Raw genomic sequence first — 16,427 nt, 5'->3', positions numbered from 1 at the left:
AAGGGCTATTTGACTATTTTAATATTTTGTTTTTATAAAGATTGTATGCACCTGACGAGCTGCTTCACACTGAATGTTCTTTCCTCATAACAGAACGGAGGCCTAGAAAGTCGACCTGAGGTTCGGTTACAGCGAGCGAGGGAGTGAGAGGTCAGCATGGGGAGTTACATGAGAACTATGAAGCTGTTTTGTCATTATCTCTGTTGTTGTTTCTGCCGAACCAAAAGGCACCCAGTCTCTACGCACTGATAGCCAGACGGCCTGGAAAAATGTTCAATGAACATCCTGTGGGGCTGAAATTGTAAATAGTTTTGCAGAACCCGACGCTACCACTGTCTCCTCCCTCTCTCTATTGTTTGTCATCAAACAGCAAGCAAGCAATCAGTTAGTCCTGGGAACTTTGAGGCTTTCTGTAAAATAGATGCTCAACTATTTCACATCATTTAAGTGTTCTTTCTTGTTTTTTCCTGTAATTTTATATCTTGTTGTGCACGTGTAAGATGTTTTTAAGGATGTTTCTACGTTTTCTTTCCTGTTGTTTGTGTTGTTTTTGTCCCATCACTGTATAATTCACTATTTAAATCCAAAATATTGTTCTTGGATAAAGAGAGGATAGTTGGAAACACAAGGGGAAGTCTGTCCATTTCATTAATTATCTGTCCTTTTCAGGTCAGTGGCGTTATAAGCAAGCGTGTGCAGTTCAGATGCTGACGACAAGCTGTTATCGCAGATCTCACTGGTTTACATACATCCTGATCAAATTTAACTGCTTATCACAGAGGTGAAATTTAAAGAATACATTCCAGCAAGTTTTATTTGTGTCCACAAATCAAATACATCGTCCTCCACTACATCCATTTACCAAAATAACCACCAGCTGCAGTTCAATGAAATGAAACCCCAGATCAGTAGATTTTGGGTCTCGCTGACCCCCAGCTGAACTCATACTGGAAACAATTTGCAAATACATTGTTGTGACATGGTGCCATAGAAATTTGGCTGCTAAAGAATAACATCCTGCCATGCTTATTGTAGCTCCCTACTGACATCTAGTGGACATTTCTAACAACAACACCTGCTTGAAATTCAAACTCAGGATTTCTCAGCTTTTTTCTTTTTTGAATCTTTAAAACAAAACTGTAAACACTCAGAACAGTGGACCTTAAATTTAACTCCATTTTTAGGCTAATATTTGGCACAGCCATGTTTACATGTATTGAATGACACTGAAATTTCACCTGGCGATTACCACTGCAGCTCAAAGGCATGCAAACTTGAACAAAACGGACACAAAACATGATAAAAGTTGGTGAACTAAAGTTGTCCATTTGAGAGAATTCCAACATGATTGACACAGAAAACACACTGTACACCAGTGAGCTCCGTCCTGCAGTCCTCTGCTGCGGTCTCCGCGGGTCTCCACACAAACAGTCCCAACAGACAATTTTTTCTGGCTTACTGGCTTATGAGGGAATAAATAGGAGTTGAAGACGGACGGAGAATCTCTGCTGGATTCACGGGGCACACCTCAGTTCATGTCACTGAGGGTCGGGGTAGAAAACCTTAATATGAATGGCTGAGTTGTTCCGTGTACGCGTCATGGGCTCCCCGGCCTCGTCGGGGTCCTCGGGCTCCAGGTCGTCCACCAGCTCCACCGTGGAGGTGTTGGCTGCCAGCTGCAGCGCCCCTTGACTACTGGCCTGCAGCTGAAGGGCAATGTTAATAGCCCTGTTGATGGCCAGGCCCAAGCCGTGGACACAGATCTCCCTGTGGCCCCCGCCTTCCAGAAGCTTCTGACAGCGGGCCAACTGAGCCCTGAAATCTGTCTTCATGTTGACGTAGACGTCGTTCCTCCTCTTCGGGAGTTTCCGGGGGAGGCGCTTCCTAAGAGTGTACTCCACCGGGTCCATCTCGACAGCGGGCGAGCTGGAGTCGGTGTGCGCTGGAGCCGTCTGAGGGACGCAGGACATGCCGGGGTTACGAGGCTCCGTCATGTTTCTCTGTGTGTGTGTTAAGACAGCAGCTGGGGACAAAGGAGGAAGCTGAGGAGAGAAGACACAAAGTCAAATAGTAAAAGAGTATAATACCCTCCGGCTAACTTAAACATCTCCTAATACTTATTTTCATCTCGATCTGATTGTTCTTTAGTCCATTTATCATATGTATACAATAGAAAAATATAATATTAATTTTAAAAAATCAGCATCCCAAAATAATACCTTCAACATATAATCACCCAAAACCCAAAACCTTTTGTTGACTATTAGCAAAAGACAAATAGCTGCAAAAGATTTACACGATTGAGAAAATCGTGCAACCGTTAGTAATCAGGTACACAAAATTGGGGTTTTCCAGTTTCTCAGAGGGCTCAGCTGGGAGGAGTTATTTTCATTAGAAACTGCATTTTTAAATTATTTTGGTCTGTTATGACAATATTTCTTTAAAAATGAAATGAAAATAATAATCACAAAACACTGGTAGAATAAAGGTGACATTGAATGGATTTGGACTGCGAGTTTTGTCATCCTACCAGAGTTGTTTTTTATCCAGCTGCCAGCTGCAGGGACAGGTCATCATTACTCCTATCAGTTCTTTTAAATTACAAAGAAAATGTTTTAAATGTAATCGTCATTTAAAAAATAAATGAATTCCAAACAGAATTCATATTGTTTCATCAGCAGCAACAGTAATGTTTACAGCAGCAAAGTCACAATAAACTCAGTAATATCTCCCCGGAAAGCAATCTGAAAATGTCAATAAACTATATCGATGGCATCAAGACACCGAGTGACGTTTGGAGATCATGAAGAACACAGACATCAGTCACTGTCAGTTATGCACTAATTTGCTGATTTTTCTCAGTTTGATGACTTTTGAAAACTGGATAAGACAAACTGACATCTGATCACATCACGTTGTTCTTCAGGAAATGGTGGTGGGACTTTTTCATTATTTTTCAGAATCTCACAGACCAAAGAATTAACGAATTAGAAACCGATCAACAGAGTAATTGGGAATATAAATAACCAGTTAAAGTCATTTCATAAAAGGGAAATATGAGATCAAACTGCATCATAAACATACCTTTATTCATTATTAACAGCGTTGACTTACAATCCTAACGCTGCTGTGAAGGCAGCGACTGGCAGCCTGTCACGATAACCGGACTATTGGCACCGGTTTAGAAACCAAACAGTTCTGACAGCAAGAAAATCGAGCTGCTTAAACCGAGCTGGCCTCATTAGTGTCATTCAGTCACGAAGCTCTCCCCACGCTGACCAGGGGAAACATCAACACGATGTTTAATGTCTGTTATCCTGCTGCAGACTGCATCTTCTAATGTATAATGGTGATCTAACACACGTCTCTTGTCCTCCAGGAATGACTCAATGTTTGTCTCCAGCAGAACCGATGATTATCATCCACATGTTGAGTAAACTTACCTTCAGAGGATAGTTTCAAATCACCACGTTTCTGTCGCTGGTCACTGACGTCCGGGGAGCATGTTTGTCCGTACAGGGAGTTTCTCCTGAGCCAAACAAGCAGTTTGTGCCCTGCGCACCGGAAGTAGTCTGACGGGAAAGAATCTCTGCGACACCGTTTTGGTCACATTCATGAATCCCTTTTTATTCCAACTCCCTCACAAAGTGTAACTCCGCGTGCAGAGTCACACTGACGGCTGCTGAGAGCCCTCTTTACTAAGGCGGAAGGTAAAAATACACCGGCGCGCTTTGGGAAACCTTTCATTACTCCGACGGAAACAGGAAGTTACGTCATCATCATGTATAATCAGCACTGCTGCTTTAATCACCCGCTAGTAGATGGAATAACAAAAATGAGCCTCGAGAGGTGTTTTGAGTCCCATTCATGTTTCCGAGGGGCAGAACGTCACCATCCAAGACCGAAAAAAGTGCATCGTGTCAGGCACACAACCAGGTGGGTTTTTATTGACATTCATGGGGTTGTGAACTGTGAATTCATCCTCCAGGATCAGAGTCTCAACTGTGGTGTGATGACACTTTGGTTGACAATACGCCCACTCAGCACTTTGGAAACGCACAAGTTTCTCACCCACAACACAATCATTGCCCCCCCACCACTCCGACTCACCAGATTTGGCTCCCTGCTATTTATTTCTGCTCCCCAATAATCCCACACACACTTTGATGCGCGCTCTCTGTTCCAGTTTGTGGTTCTTGGAGAAATCGTCGATTCGTCGGACCGGTGATCACAAAAACGTGTGTAACAGGTGCTGATGTTGATCAAGTGATGAAACTTGGAATACTTATTCACAAAGGTTATAGCTTGTCACTTCTCCAGAAACGGTGCTCTGGATCAGTCTCAGTCTCTGAACTTTTTGATCTGCCCTCGTACACTCGCTCACTTAAACCTTCAGCTTGGTCTCCACTGTAAATGTTTATCTGCATTCTTCTTGTTACATTCTGTTAAATTCAGAAACACAAAACTTGAGATGATGTTTGAATAAAGAAAGAAAAAGTAAAACTTGAGACGTTCAAAGCCAGATAAGATTGTTCTCTTTATTCAGTCACTTAAGTACTAACATGCTGACCAAACCACAAACAGAATGAATGATCTTGTAATTCCTTTACAAGTGGAAATATTTTCCATCAAATATCTCACAGGAACAAAGACAAATTTTAATTTTGAGTCATAGATCGCCTCATGCTTTATTCCTTCTTTTTAAAAATCTGCTGCACTGTGACGGCAATATAACGAGACGAAGTGATATACAGGAAATAAACATGCAAATATCTGACATCACATACAGAAACAAAAACCAACAACATTTGCACTGTGTACATCGGAACAATATAGTTTATATTTTTATACTTATTCTTTTGTATTAATTGTAGTTTTCTCACTTTATATTCTTACTTGTTTTTCTCTTACTGTTTAGTTTTTGATCATTGAGCATTAATACACCGAGACTAGTTGCTTGTATGTAAAAACAAATTTTGAAAAAAAAAAAAAAAAATCTGCTTCTTTGAGAAAACAATCAATAAAAGTTCCCATATCGTGTTTAATTTAATGAAAAGAAAAATAGCATTTTGTTGTTTCTGTCAGCCACATATATATTTTTCAGTAAGATTATAATGGCATGAATAGGTAGAACAACAACAACAACAACAAACATTTAAAATTCACTAATAGGATATTACTTCTATTAAACATGTTAAATGTCAACACAGGGAAAGCTGAGCAACAACTACAGTGATTTACTTGTTTCCTTATTTTTAAGCCACGAAGGTTAAATATCAGAAGAGAAGCACGTGTCCTTCCAAACACTAAAAGTAAGTGAGGAGGATTATTAGTCTCATTTGATACTGAATGACTCTTTCAGACTTTTTTCTGCCTCCTCTCTCGTGATCTTTTTCCAAGCAGCAGGAATATCAGCAGGTTTTGCATCATATGCTTTGGCAAAGTCATCGTTGTACTTTGTCATCACATATTTCCAGTAGTCTGATGCCTGAGAGCTCACATCTGGACGAATATCCCAGTTTGGATAAATTTCCCTGTACTCCTTAAAAGGATGCCTTTCATTGTTTGTAGCACTGCAGCGAAAATGAACGTCACTGGTCACACTGGACGAGCATATGTCGGTGGAAAGTTTTCCTGTTGCGCTCCACCTATATGTCCCCAGACCCTCCGGCCGATGCAGAGTCGCCCAGTGATCCTTATGGCCTTTGGTTCCTGCATCACAGGGCACATCACAGAATGGACACTGTTTGCCACAACCAACAACTCTGGTGAAAAGCTCATTCTCAGGATGCACACTGAGATGTTTTAGTTTCTTTTCAATGTCTGATTTTTTGAACTTCTCTCCAAGATCTTTTGTCATGTCGACCACAGACGCTGTGAGCCACTTAGCAAACTGTTTCTGGTCAGCTTTGTTCAGGATCATGAAATTACCAAGAGCATCCTGGGAAATGACCAGTATATAACGAAGTTCTCTGCAGATATCTTTAACAAATGTCTTCAAGTCAGAGCTATTTCCTGTTTTGGCCTTATTGATTGCATCATTTATTTTGCTGATACATGTCTTGAGATGTTGGTCCTCAAACGTAAACATTGTAGAGCTGCTTGAAAACGTTTTCTTTATTTGTTCAAGTATCAATTTCTTTGCATAACTCTCATAAGACCAACTGTAGCTCTGATAGCCTTCAAATTTATTCTTTGAAAGTAGATCCAGTAAAAGTGAATACTGGAATAAGGATCGTACGCTGAACATCTGGATTGTCAGCATTTCATCAACGATATCAGTTCCCAGGTGACGGTTGACAAAGTCTTCAACAGCCGGCTTCAAGCATTGGTTGGTGAATTCTTCTGCCTTCTTCTGGCACTGGTCTCGTTCCTGGAACACATCTTTGAAATCAGCACAAAACTTGTCCTTGTTTTTAATCAGACATGTGTAGGGATCATTTACTTGTATGAAATCTTCATGCATTTTCTGGAACTGTCTGGCTGCGAATCCACAGATGTGCTGTTTCAGAGAAACCTCAAACTCGACGTCCATCGTAAGATCTTGATTGTTGTGCAGCTTTGCATCAATCATCTTCAGGATCTCCTGGATGTAAGTGTCATGGTAATTGGTTTTTCTTTCCATTCTTTCAGCTACAAACTGAGTGCACTCATCTATGATGCTGTCAGACATTTCTTGCACAGCCATTGTGTGACTTTTAAGGTTGAAGGAACTGATCACTTTGTCTTTAAACTGTTTCCAGTGTCCTGGAGCTGCATATTTGAAAGGCTGTATTCCACAACCTTCCAGTGTCTTTTCATCTAATAATTGACATGCATGACTCCCCTTATGTCCCACATTCGATCTCAAGCATCTGGATACGCTGGTGAAGACATCTGTCGTCTTTTGTTCAGAAAAAGACAGTTTCTTCAGTGTTTTACTCCACATCTTGTTAAATTCTTTGTCCAGCTCTGTGTCTTTCATTTGGACCTTTTTCTTTCGACATTGATCAATTAAATCACACACTGCTTCTTCAATCTCGTTTTTATGAGTCTCCTTGATTCTGTCAATTTCTGTCATTCCCTGTCTGATGTCTGCTGCTGTTGTGAGCTGGTTAAAGACAGATCTCTCCATTTCTTTTCGAAGTGTCTTTGCGCTGTTTGAGAAGTCCTCTTTGTGTCCTTCGACAAGATAGACATGACCTTCTGTTTGCTTGAAGTATTCCGTGAGATTTTGTTGAAGTTTTGTCTCCTTTGACGACAGCAATTCAGAGGCTTCAATTTTCAAACTTGTGAGAAGTTCACTCATGTCAGATGTTTCAGAATTTGCAGCAACTGTACCAAAATTGGAAATCTTTGTTTCTGCATCGGTCACCCAGGTGTACATTTCTTTTTTGAATTCCCATTCCCATTTGTTGAATTCAGTGCAGAGCTTCATGTATGCGTCAGCTACAAGGCTGTTTCTGAAGCTGAAGATGAAGTTTTCGTGCTTCACTGCATTCCACAGACTCGTCATCCACTCTTTAAACTCCATGATATTATTAGCAGATGACTCACAACGTCCCAGTAGCTGGATGATGTTTTTCTTCAGATCATACACAACCTCGCTGTATCCTGTATTGACTGGTGCCATTGGTGGGTTTCCATTCCAGAGTCCAGGAATGTACCAGTTCCCGGTGTCTGGATTGTACTCCATCACATCAGTGAACTTCTTGTTCTCCTCTTTCTTTTCCATTTTGGCTGCAGCCTGGGTCATCTCATTCAGCTGTTCCAAGAACAGGTTCCTGTCTCGTAAGTTCTTCTCATGGGCAGAAACATCGGACACGTTCTGGTGGACAAATTGACATATAGGATGCTTGCCGACCTCCTTCATCCTGAGAAAAGCATGCACAACTATCTGTAGGATGTCCTTCATTTCTGTTGAATTCTCCATTGCAATATTGATAATGGTGATATCACTCAAGCCCACAACAAGAGTTGCAAGCTCATTGTCATGCTCATGGCTGTTGTCCAGTTGTGCGAGCTCTGGTGACTTCAAGCCCTCAGTGTCAATGATCACCATGAAGTCACAGTTGAGAAGTCTTTTGACGTCTTCATTGATTTTGATGAGCAGCATGAAGGCACCTCGAGTGCATCGACCACTGCTGACTGCAAACTGCACTCCAAACATGGTGTTGAGGAGAGTGGACTTTCCTGTGCTCTGAACTCCGAGAACTGTGACCACCAGAATCTTGTTCTTTGGAGAGACCAAGTCACTGAGCTGAGAGAGAACATCACTCACCCATCTGAGAGGTATGTTGGAAGCATCTCCATCCACAAGCTCAACAGGAAATCCATCAAGCAACAGTTGTGCACACAGTTTGGGCAGATGCTGTAATTGTCGACGTGATTCCTGTGTTTCTGGAAGGGACAGTGAAGCTTCGTAGATCTGACCCATTTCTCTGAAGAAGTGTTCAGTCCCCAGTGAGCTGTTGGAAAGTTGTCTGTCTATTTCCTTGATCTCCTCTTTGTTCTCAGAATTCTTGCACTTTTCTTTGTACTGCTCCCTGAGTCCAGACAGTTTAATACGAGACACGTTATCGAGGTTCATTCGCATCCATTTCAGGAAGTAACACCTCTCTATCCCTTGGCTTGATATTGCTGCGATGAAGCGTGTCATGGCCGTCGATATGTCATAAGAGTTCTGCTTTTCCCGAAGTTTGGATTTCTGTATCTGGAGATCACTTTTGTAATTTTCTACGTTTTCCGAACCAAGTTTTTTAAGCCGAAACTCTTCCTTCTCTAAGCGAGTCAGTTCCTTCCATATTTCGCCTTGTAAGGGAAGCTGATCTTCTTTGTATTTAAGGATGTCCTGAATTTCTGCAGTGATGACGTCTGCATTTTGTTTGCCAGCCTGACACTCTGGAGAATCTTCATCAACCGAGATTCCAAACTCACGGGCAACAACAACCATCTGCTCTATTGACATCTTCATTTCTGACTTTTCAACCACATCATTGACTGTTTTTCTCAAACTTTTGACAAAGTCTGCATCATTTATCTGTTTCGTCTTTATAATGATGTTGTCTTTTGTCAACCCCAAATTAGTTGCTACTTTTCCGAAAGCATCTAAACTGAAGTTCTTGCTCTGATGGTTGCCCACCAAGAAGATCTCTGCCTTGTGGTGTTTCTTGGTCAGGAGTTTGCACCCAGATTTCAGATCATCAAAAAACACAAAAACTGCTGCAGATGTCTGACACAGAAAGGTGTATTGTGTTTCAAACGAAGCAATGTCTCCACGAAGATTTGCCACAGCCACTGGCTGACTGAAAACATCCATGTTTCTGTTTCCACAAGGAAGGTACCAAGTGATTTCAGTCACTCCATTGGATATTCTTCTCGGACTGTCACCACAGTCCATGTTGTGGTGAACAAAGGTGTCATGGTACTGCTGAGAGTTGCTCAGAAGCTTATTGAGTATCTCCGACTTGGACAAGGAGCACTCACCCAGTCTCACAAAAGAAACCATTGGAAGCTCAGAGACAACAATTCTTTCTTCAGTAAAGCCTTTCGATTCAGACAGATTCGGAGGTCTGTACTTCTTAACAATGTCTCTCATGGCCCACAGCATGAGTGTGCAATGGTTTGTGTCACAATTAGGAAGCAGCAGAGGGACAGAAAACTGACACAAAGACATTTTGAGTGCCAATTCCTGCTGTACAAAACCATCAGAACACAGAAAGAGAGCAGTGATTATGTCGAGAGGGTTTAGCATGTCACCTGAGTTTTGGCTGTTGATCAGGTTTCTTAGATATAACATTGTAATCTTTGATGCATCATCACAGTTTGACTCACATACAGATGTACACTTCAAATTCCTAGCCGTCACATTAACCATCATCAATTTCTTCAGAAAATACCATGGAAGGTCTGATTTACACTTGGCAGGCTCATCAGTAGTGGTCTTCTCATCAATCTCCAGTATTGTGCTGAGTGATAGCTTCTTTGTGTAGTACTCCGTCAGCCCCAAATCCTTCAGTAGGCTCTTCAGGTGTGCATCTGTGAATTTAAAGAGGCATTTTAATATGAATAAATATGGTTCATACATTTATTATTACACAAGATCTGAAATAATATCTTGTTTTGGTGATATGTTTCTCCATAAAAATCATGTCAACTTTTGATATTATACTACAATTAAATTTTCATCACTGGCAGTTTGTGGGTAATATATCTACAAAAACTGAATATGTTCAACTGAATAAGAGCCCCTGTCAATGTCAGACTCAGTGTTAAACTCTTTCTACATGAAGATTGCATTACACTTTTAGTAATGTTCAGAAGTGTTTCATTGCCTTCATTTTGGGCATATGAACTCGTTCGTTGTCTTAGGGGGGTGTACTTTTTTTTTATTTATTTCGTCTCTCACTGGAGTCTTGTCCAATTGTGTTAGCTTGGCACTTTAGGGCTTTGAGGTCTCACTTTCATAGACCTAAAGGACATTTCTAACATGTTGGAAAGATGCCATGTTGCTCTGGAATTAAGTCCCTGGGCAAAATGCCAGCACTTCTTTAAAGACCCTACACAAATATTACCCATCATTTTAGATGATTTATTCAAGTCTAAAGTTGGATCGATGTACACACAGATTTAGCCGAGATAAGCAATCATGTTCAACAAAAACAAACAAAATAAGTTAATTTGCGGTGTACTGTAGTCTACTGCAGCGGATAAACCTTCTTCACCTCACATACCACTGCCGGGTCATGCTGGGTCCCAACATAACTTTTATGGACAACACCAGAACAGGACACCACAGATAACAACTTCTCAAAGCTTTAGCATCGAAAACCTTATCAACTAGAAGCTAAACAGGAACCACTTTCCCACCTCAAACCAACGCACTGGTTTTCACACCAGGAAATGATGACTCCTCTCTTCATTCCGTACGCAAATGACCAAAAAAGAGAGACGAACCAGATGAACCTTTCCGTGTTACCACAATGTCATCTACTGGTTGACAACTGTTACATCTCCATAACGACAAACTCCTCACCTAAGCTTAATGAAAGTTTGGCTTAATTTCCACACACTCATTCCTGTTTTTCATCATGTATTCTGTGTTTCTCATATAATTAGTTAATCCTTGTGTAAATTGATGATGTAAATGTATTCTTTCTGCTGTCTGCAGCATGGCAGTAGCCTAATAGTAATATCAGGGTACGTCTCCTATGTTTAGATTGATGAATAAATTTATCTCTTGTTGCTCTTGGTCATGGTGGAAGAAATAAAAAGACAACTAATTCATACTTTTTGCCACGTAATTAAACAACCCAGACTCTCAAAGAACAAATAAGTGGCCAGAGGAGGTGTTTATTTTCACACCTAACACGCATTTAACACAATTTGAGTAAAACTGATGAATTTCCAACACACATTCACTTCAGTTTGTACTTTCTTTACAGCTTTTGCACTTTTTTTTTTTTTTTTTTTTACAATTTCACTTTTACACAACCCCGTATCCAGAAAAGTCAGGGTGCTGTGTAAGATGTAAACAAAAACAGAATGGGATGATTTGCAAATCATGTAAACCCATATTTAATTGAAAATAGATCAAAGACAACATATCAGATGTTGAGACTGAGAAATGTTATTGTTTTATGGAAAATATATGCTCATATTGAATTTGATGCCAGCAACATGTTTCAAAAAAGTTAGGACAGGAGCTACAAAAGACTGGAAAAGTTGTGTAACATTAAAAGGGATGTCAAGTGGAACATCTCAACGAATTAAGTTAACTGGCAAGAGATTAGTTAAAATAAATGAGTGCATAAAAAAAGCATCCCAGAGAGGCAGTCTCTCAGCAGTGAAGATGGAGAGAGGTTCATCACTCTGTGAAAGACTGCGTGGGCAAATAGTGCAACATAAAAGAATAATGTTCCTCAACGTAAAATTGCAAAGAATTTGGGGATTTCATCATGTATGGTACATAATATATCATATCATATATCATTATGTAGTATCTATGTAACACAGTAGATTTCCTGTGTTAAGTTTAGGACTGTCTTTAGGTCGCTCTGGGAGTGAATGAAACACGGCAAATGTTTGCAGTTTAAAACAAGGAACTGAACTGCAATTTATTATAGTTATTAACACACAGAAAATCAAGGGAACAACATAAAAGAAAAATAACAAATTCAAATAATAACCCCAATACCGGTATTTCTCTCACAGTCAGTCAGTTTCAGTCTCTTGTCTTTCAGTCTACTACCAGGTAGTGTATGTCTGGAGGCTCTCAGACTAACTCTTATCTGAATCTTTTTGCTCGTCGGTGCTCCTACAGGAGAATCCAAGAAGACCAAATGCAGCTTCACCCACGGAGAAGATGATCAGGGATCACAGGGTCACTCAGCTCCAGCGCTCTGTGGAGGTTTCTGGGGATCGCTGTCTCCATCACAGATCCATACAAAAAAAACAATCTGCATGCAGCAGAATTTAACACGATGTCAGTACTATAATTTCTAAACTCTATTGTTGGTGTAACAGTAAATGACCAGTAAAATAGTATACACACACACATACATATATATATATATATATATATATATATATATATATATATATATATATATATATATATATATATATATATATATAATATTCACTACGGTCAATATTAACATATTTCACACACACACGTACTCATGTCTCAGTGACATCCGTCACTTATACCTAACAGGCATTATTTAAACGTCCACCGTTACTAAGCAACACACTCAACAGCTGTTCTCAATCTGACCGTTAACTTCTGGCGCCAAAACAAGAACATGACGTCATCGTTCCCGCTCGGTTCAACAGGTCCCGACGCATTAACCCTTCAGCGCTTAGCTAGCGCTTAACTCGCCCCGTCGGTCACATGTAGCTCCACAATCACAGATATCAACCACGTAAAATAATATTCAACAACAATTTAATATTTATCTCCGACTGGTTTTTTTTCTCTTCTCTCCTGATCGGTATCTTTAGCCCAACTAAACAACTGTCCTTCTTTGTAGCTCAACAGCAACGGCTAACTCTTAGCAACGCATCCGTCACTCACCGGAGATTCTTCTCAGACTTAAAACAAACTTTTTCCTTCGGAGTCGGTCTGGTTAACGATCAAATAAATAAAGATCCTCAACAGCAGTGAGCAAAAATCAACCAAATGAGATTCTTCATGGTGTCGCTCATGACGCTGCTGTTTCATTCGAGACATAAAGGATCTTCTTCCGGGAGAAGGCTTTGATCTCCCGACGTGCACCACAGCGCCCCTCTGGTGAACGTCGGTATTGCATGTTTGAGTTAACCCTTTAGTTGCTGGTAAAACTAATGTGGGTTACATCATCATATCATATATAAGATTCAGAGAATCTGGAGAAATCTCTGTACACAAGGGACAAGGCTAAAAACCAATATTTGATGGCCTTATCTTTGTCCTTCAGGTGGCACTGCATTAAAAACAGACAAGATTGTGGAGTGGAAATCACTTCATGGGCTCAGAAACATTTCCGAAAACTATCGTCTGTAAACAGTCCTTTGCTGCATCCGCAAATGCAGGTTAAAACTCTATAATGCAAAGAAGAAACGATACATAAACATGATCCAGAAACGTCGCCTTCTGTGGGCCGAAGTTCATTTAAATGGACTGAGGTGAAATGGAAAACTGTCCTGTGGTCTGACCAATCAAAATTTTAAATTCTTTGAGGAAATCATTGACGCCACGTTCTCTGGGCTAAAAGAGAAGGACCACCCAATTTGTTTTCAGCGCACAGTTCAAAAGCCAGCATCCATGGTGATATAGGGGTGCATTAGTGCACATTGGATTGGTAGCTGGAACATTTAGGAAGGCACCATTAATGCTGAATGATATATTTACAGGTTTTGGAGCAGTGTATGCTGCCTTCCAGACAATGTTTTATTCAGGGAAGGCCTTGCTTAATTCAGGAAGATAATGCCAAACAGCATTCTGCATGTATGAGAACAGCATGTCTCTGCAGTAAGAAGAGTCCAGGTGCTCAACTGGCCTGCGTGACAGGTCGGGACTGTCACCCATTGAAAATATTTGGTGCGTCATGAAATAGAATACGACAAAGGAGACCCTGAACTGTTGAGCAGCTGAAAGCAAGAACAGGACATTTCACTTTCAAAACTCCAGTAACTGGTCTCCTCAGTTCCAAAACGTTTACAGAGTGCTGTTAAAAGAAGTGATAAAGTGGTAAACATGCCCTTGTGCCAACTTCTTTGGTACATTTATCTGGCAATCAAATTCAAAATGAGCATATATTTTTCATAAAACAAAGTTTCAACATAGTGCTGTCTTTTGTTTATTTTTATTTTTTTTTATTGAATATGGACTAACATGATTTGTAAATCATCGCATTCTCTTTCTATTTACATTTCACACTGTGTCCGAATTTTTTAAATTGACATCCTGACATCCTGTTATGGTGCATTCAGAATGCTTCACAAACTCCTATAATAACAGAATATTTAGGACTATACTGTATACAACCACAATCATTTCCTTCTAACTCTGTGTGGATTAGATCAGCTAAATCAGGAAACAATTTCTGGCCTAACATCATGAATCACTTGAAAAGCTTTTCTTTTTTAGAGCGCTACGGCAAACCCATTGTCATCCTGAGATATTAAAACATTCACTTCAAGATTTTTGTTTGCATTGATTCATGTTTTTGCTATTTTAAGAAATGAGTCTTTGGTAACCCTTTCGTCCAAGAATCTGCTGAGAGGAACTTTGCGACATATTTCTTCATTTTAATTATAGTTATCTATTTCTAACTGACCACACAACATACTGTGACTTTCTGCTGAAACAAAAGAGAAATGAGAGCTGACCTTCACCACCAGTCTGACAACCATCCTTGCTGGCAGAACAGGGTGTTGATGGAGGGTCCCCACAGGAATCGACGACAGCATTCATTCCCTTTTGATAAATGAGAAAAATAGATATATAATTATCCCATACACTCTATCTTATGAGGATATTATTGGTATTTTAATATGGACATGTACAAATTAGGGTAGCTGTTTACCTCCATTGAGAGAGCTGACTCAGCCATCCCACACTTGCTTCAAATTATTCAGGCAGCATCTCTCTGTAAGTAATGAGAGCCAATTATTGAAGTTTTTTTACTCTCCACGTCCTGTAAATATCTAACAAACCCTCTCCTGTGCATCACATATTACTGATAATGATAATAATTGCTCATGTGCTCTGGAAAAGATTTTGGATTGCAGTTACCCCACCACCGTCCTGCGTGTGCATTGGGAAACCCCCATTTAACTGAAACGGTGCTTGCAACCCAAAAATGGAGTGAAATGATTAAGTTATACTAAAATATGTGTCGGACACAGACGGTCATCTGTCTCCAGAAGCCTGACAAACGCAAATAAAGCAATCACCAGACAATCATTTCTGGTATCTCCTATAAAATGCTTGGATAGCTGTCATAAATCATGGTGGTTTATGATCTGATGGTGGCAGATATGCAGATCAAAGCAGTAAAAGCTGATAACACGATAATTCTTTCGTCTATTAAAACATTAAGGTAGATATGAGATTGCACGGGAAATACAAATGAAAACTTAAAAAATGTAAATAAGTAAAACATTTCCTGTGCGCGCCCTCCTCCCTCCTCGTGTTTATTGTAACGGATGTTAGACAAGGAGTGACAGAAGGTGAAGAGATGATGTGCAGCAGCAGTGTTTCCACAGGAAACAAGGAAAAGCAACAGGAAATACTTTTTTGTTTTAAAAAGCTCACTGAGGTAAAATGAAAATATACTTCTACAAATACAAACAATTCTTAAATGGTAAATCCAATTGACAAATACAAACTGAAAATACAAAATGAAAAACAAAGTTTATTTTGAACTCACATGCAGATGAATAACAGTTTACAGTGGAAGCTCTGCATTAAAAGTCACTGGTCCAAATAGTAACATAACTTTGTTGTTCTCTTGCTAGATTTTGGTCTTCCTAATCATGCAAATAATGAACAAAATACTAACAAAACAATAGCATAAGCAACCAACCTTAATCGAGGAGATCTGCCATGACAAAAAAAAGAGTTGTTTCTTTGTGCTGTATTCGTAGGAAAATGTCCTGTTTCTGGACCTAAAGGACCTAAAGGACCTAAAGGACCAAAAGGATCACTCCTCACCGCGTGAACCACTGAAGTGCAGAGAACCCTTTTTATTTGTTCAGTGAGGATACTTTCACTTTGACTTAAAAAGTCACATGGTTTCCCAGAAAACTGAGCTTTTACAGTCAACCAAGTGATCACCCGTTATTGAACCGTGTGATGATAAAAATGACTTGCAGAAAGTGGTTTTCTTTGCTGTGCTGCAAATTTAAGATAGTTTTGTTGAAACCTGGAGTTGAAAATGCAGATTTTCTTCGAAAAATTA

The 16,427-nt window shown here is 39.9% G+C and overlaps 2 protein-coding genes across 3 annotated transcripts; both read right to left on the bottom strand.

Annotated features, from left to right (window-relative positions):
* Positions 1–796: 796 nt before the first annotated feature.
* Positions 797–3,734, bottom strand: LOC138204085 (ribonuclease P protein subunit p20-like). Of its 2 annotated transcripts, XM_069159205.1 has the most exons (3): positions 3,444–3,734; positions 2,531–2,591; positions 797–2,042 (listed from the first exon to the last, which is right to left on the bottom strand). In XM_069159205.1, exon 3 carries the CDS (start codon positions 1,992–1,994, stop codon positions 1,539–1,541), a length of 456 nt encoding a protein of 151 aa, XP_069015306.1. In that variant the 5' UTR covers positions 1,995–2,042; positions 2,531–2,591; positions 3,444–3,734; the 3' UTR covers positions 797–1,538. The 2 variants fall into 2 exon arrangements, with proteins under 2 accessions (XP_069015306.1, XP_069015305.1); XM_069159204.1 differs by lacking the exon at positions 2,531–2,591 and having other exon boundaries at positions 3,444–3,733.
* Positions 3,735–4,519: 785 nt separating this feature from the next.
* LOC138204084 (up-regulator of cell proliferation-like) lies at positions 4,520–16,427 on the bottom strand. Its single transcript, XM_069159203.1, has 4 exons — positions 16,053–16,427; positions 15,051–15,113; positions 14,854–14,941; positions 4,520–10,017 (listed from the first exon to the last, which is right to left on the bottom strand). Exons 2-4 carry the CDS (start codon positions 15,075–15,077, stop codon positions 5,336–5,338), a joined length of 4,797 nt encoding a protein of 1,598 aa, XP_069015304.1. The 5' UTR covers positions 15,078–15,113; positions 16,053–16,427; the 3' UTR covers positions 4,520–5,335.

Source organism: Embiotoca jacksoni, unplaced genomic scaffold, assembly GCF_022577435.1.
Source record: "Embiotoca jacksoni isolate LCO1_2020_lvr unplaced genomic scaffold, fEmbJac1.0.p SCAF_24, whole genome shotgun sequence".
Classification (NCBI taxonomy): Eukaryota; Metazoa; Chordata; class Actinopteri; family Embiotocidae; genus Embiotoca; species Embiotoca jacksoni.
The sequence above is the reverse complement of the archived record's forward strand: the minus strand, read 5'-3'. Positions and strand labels throughout refer to the sequence as shown.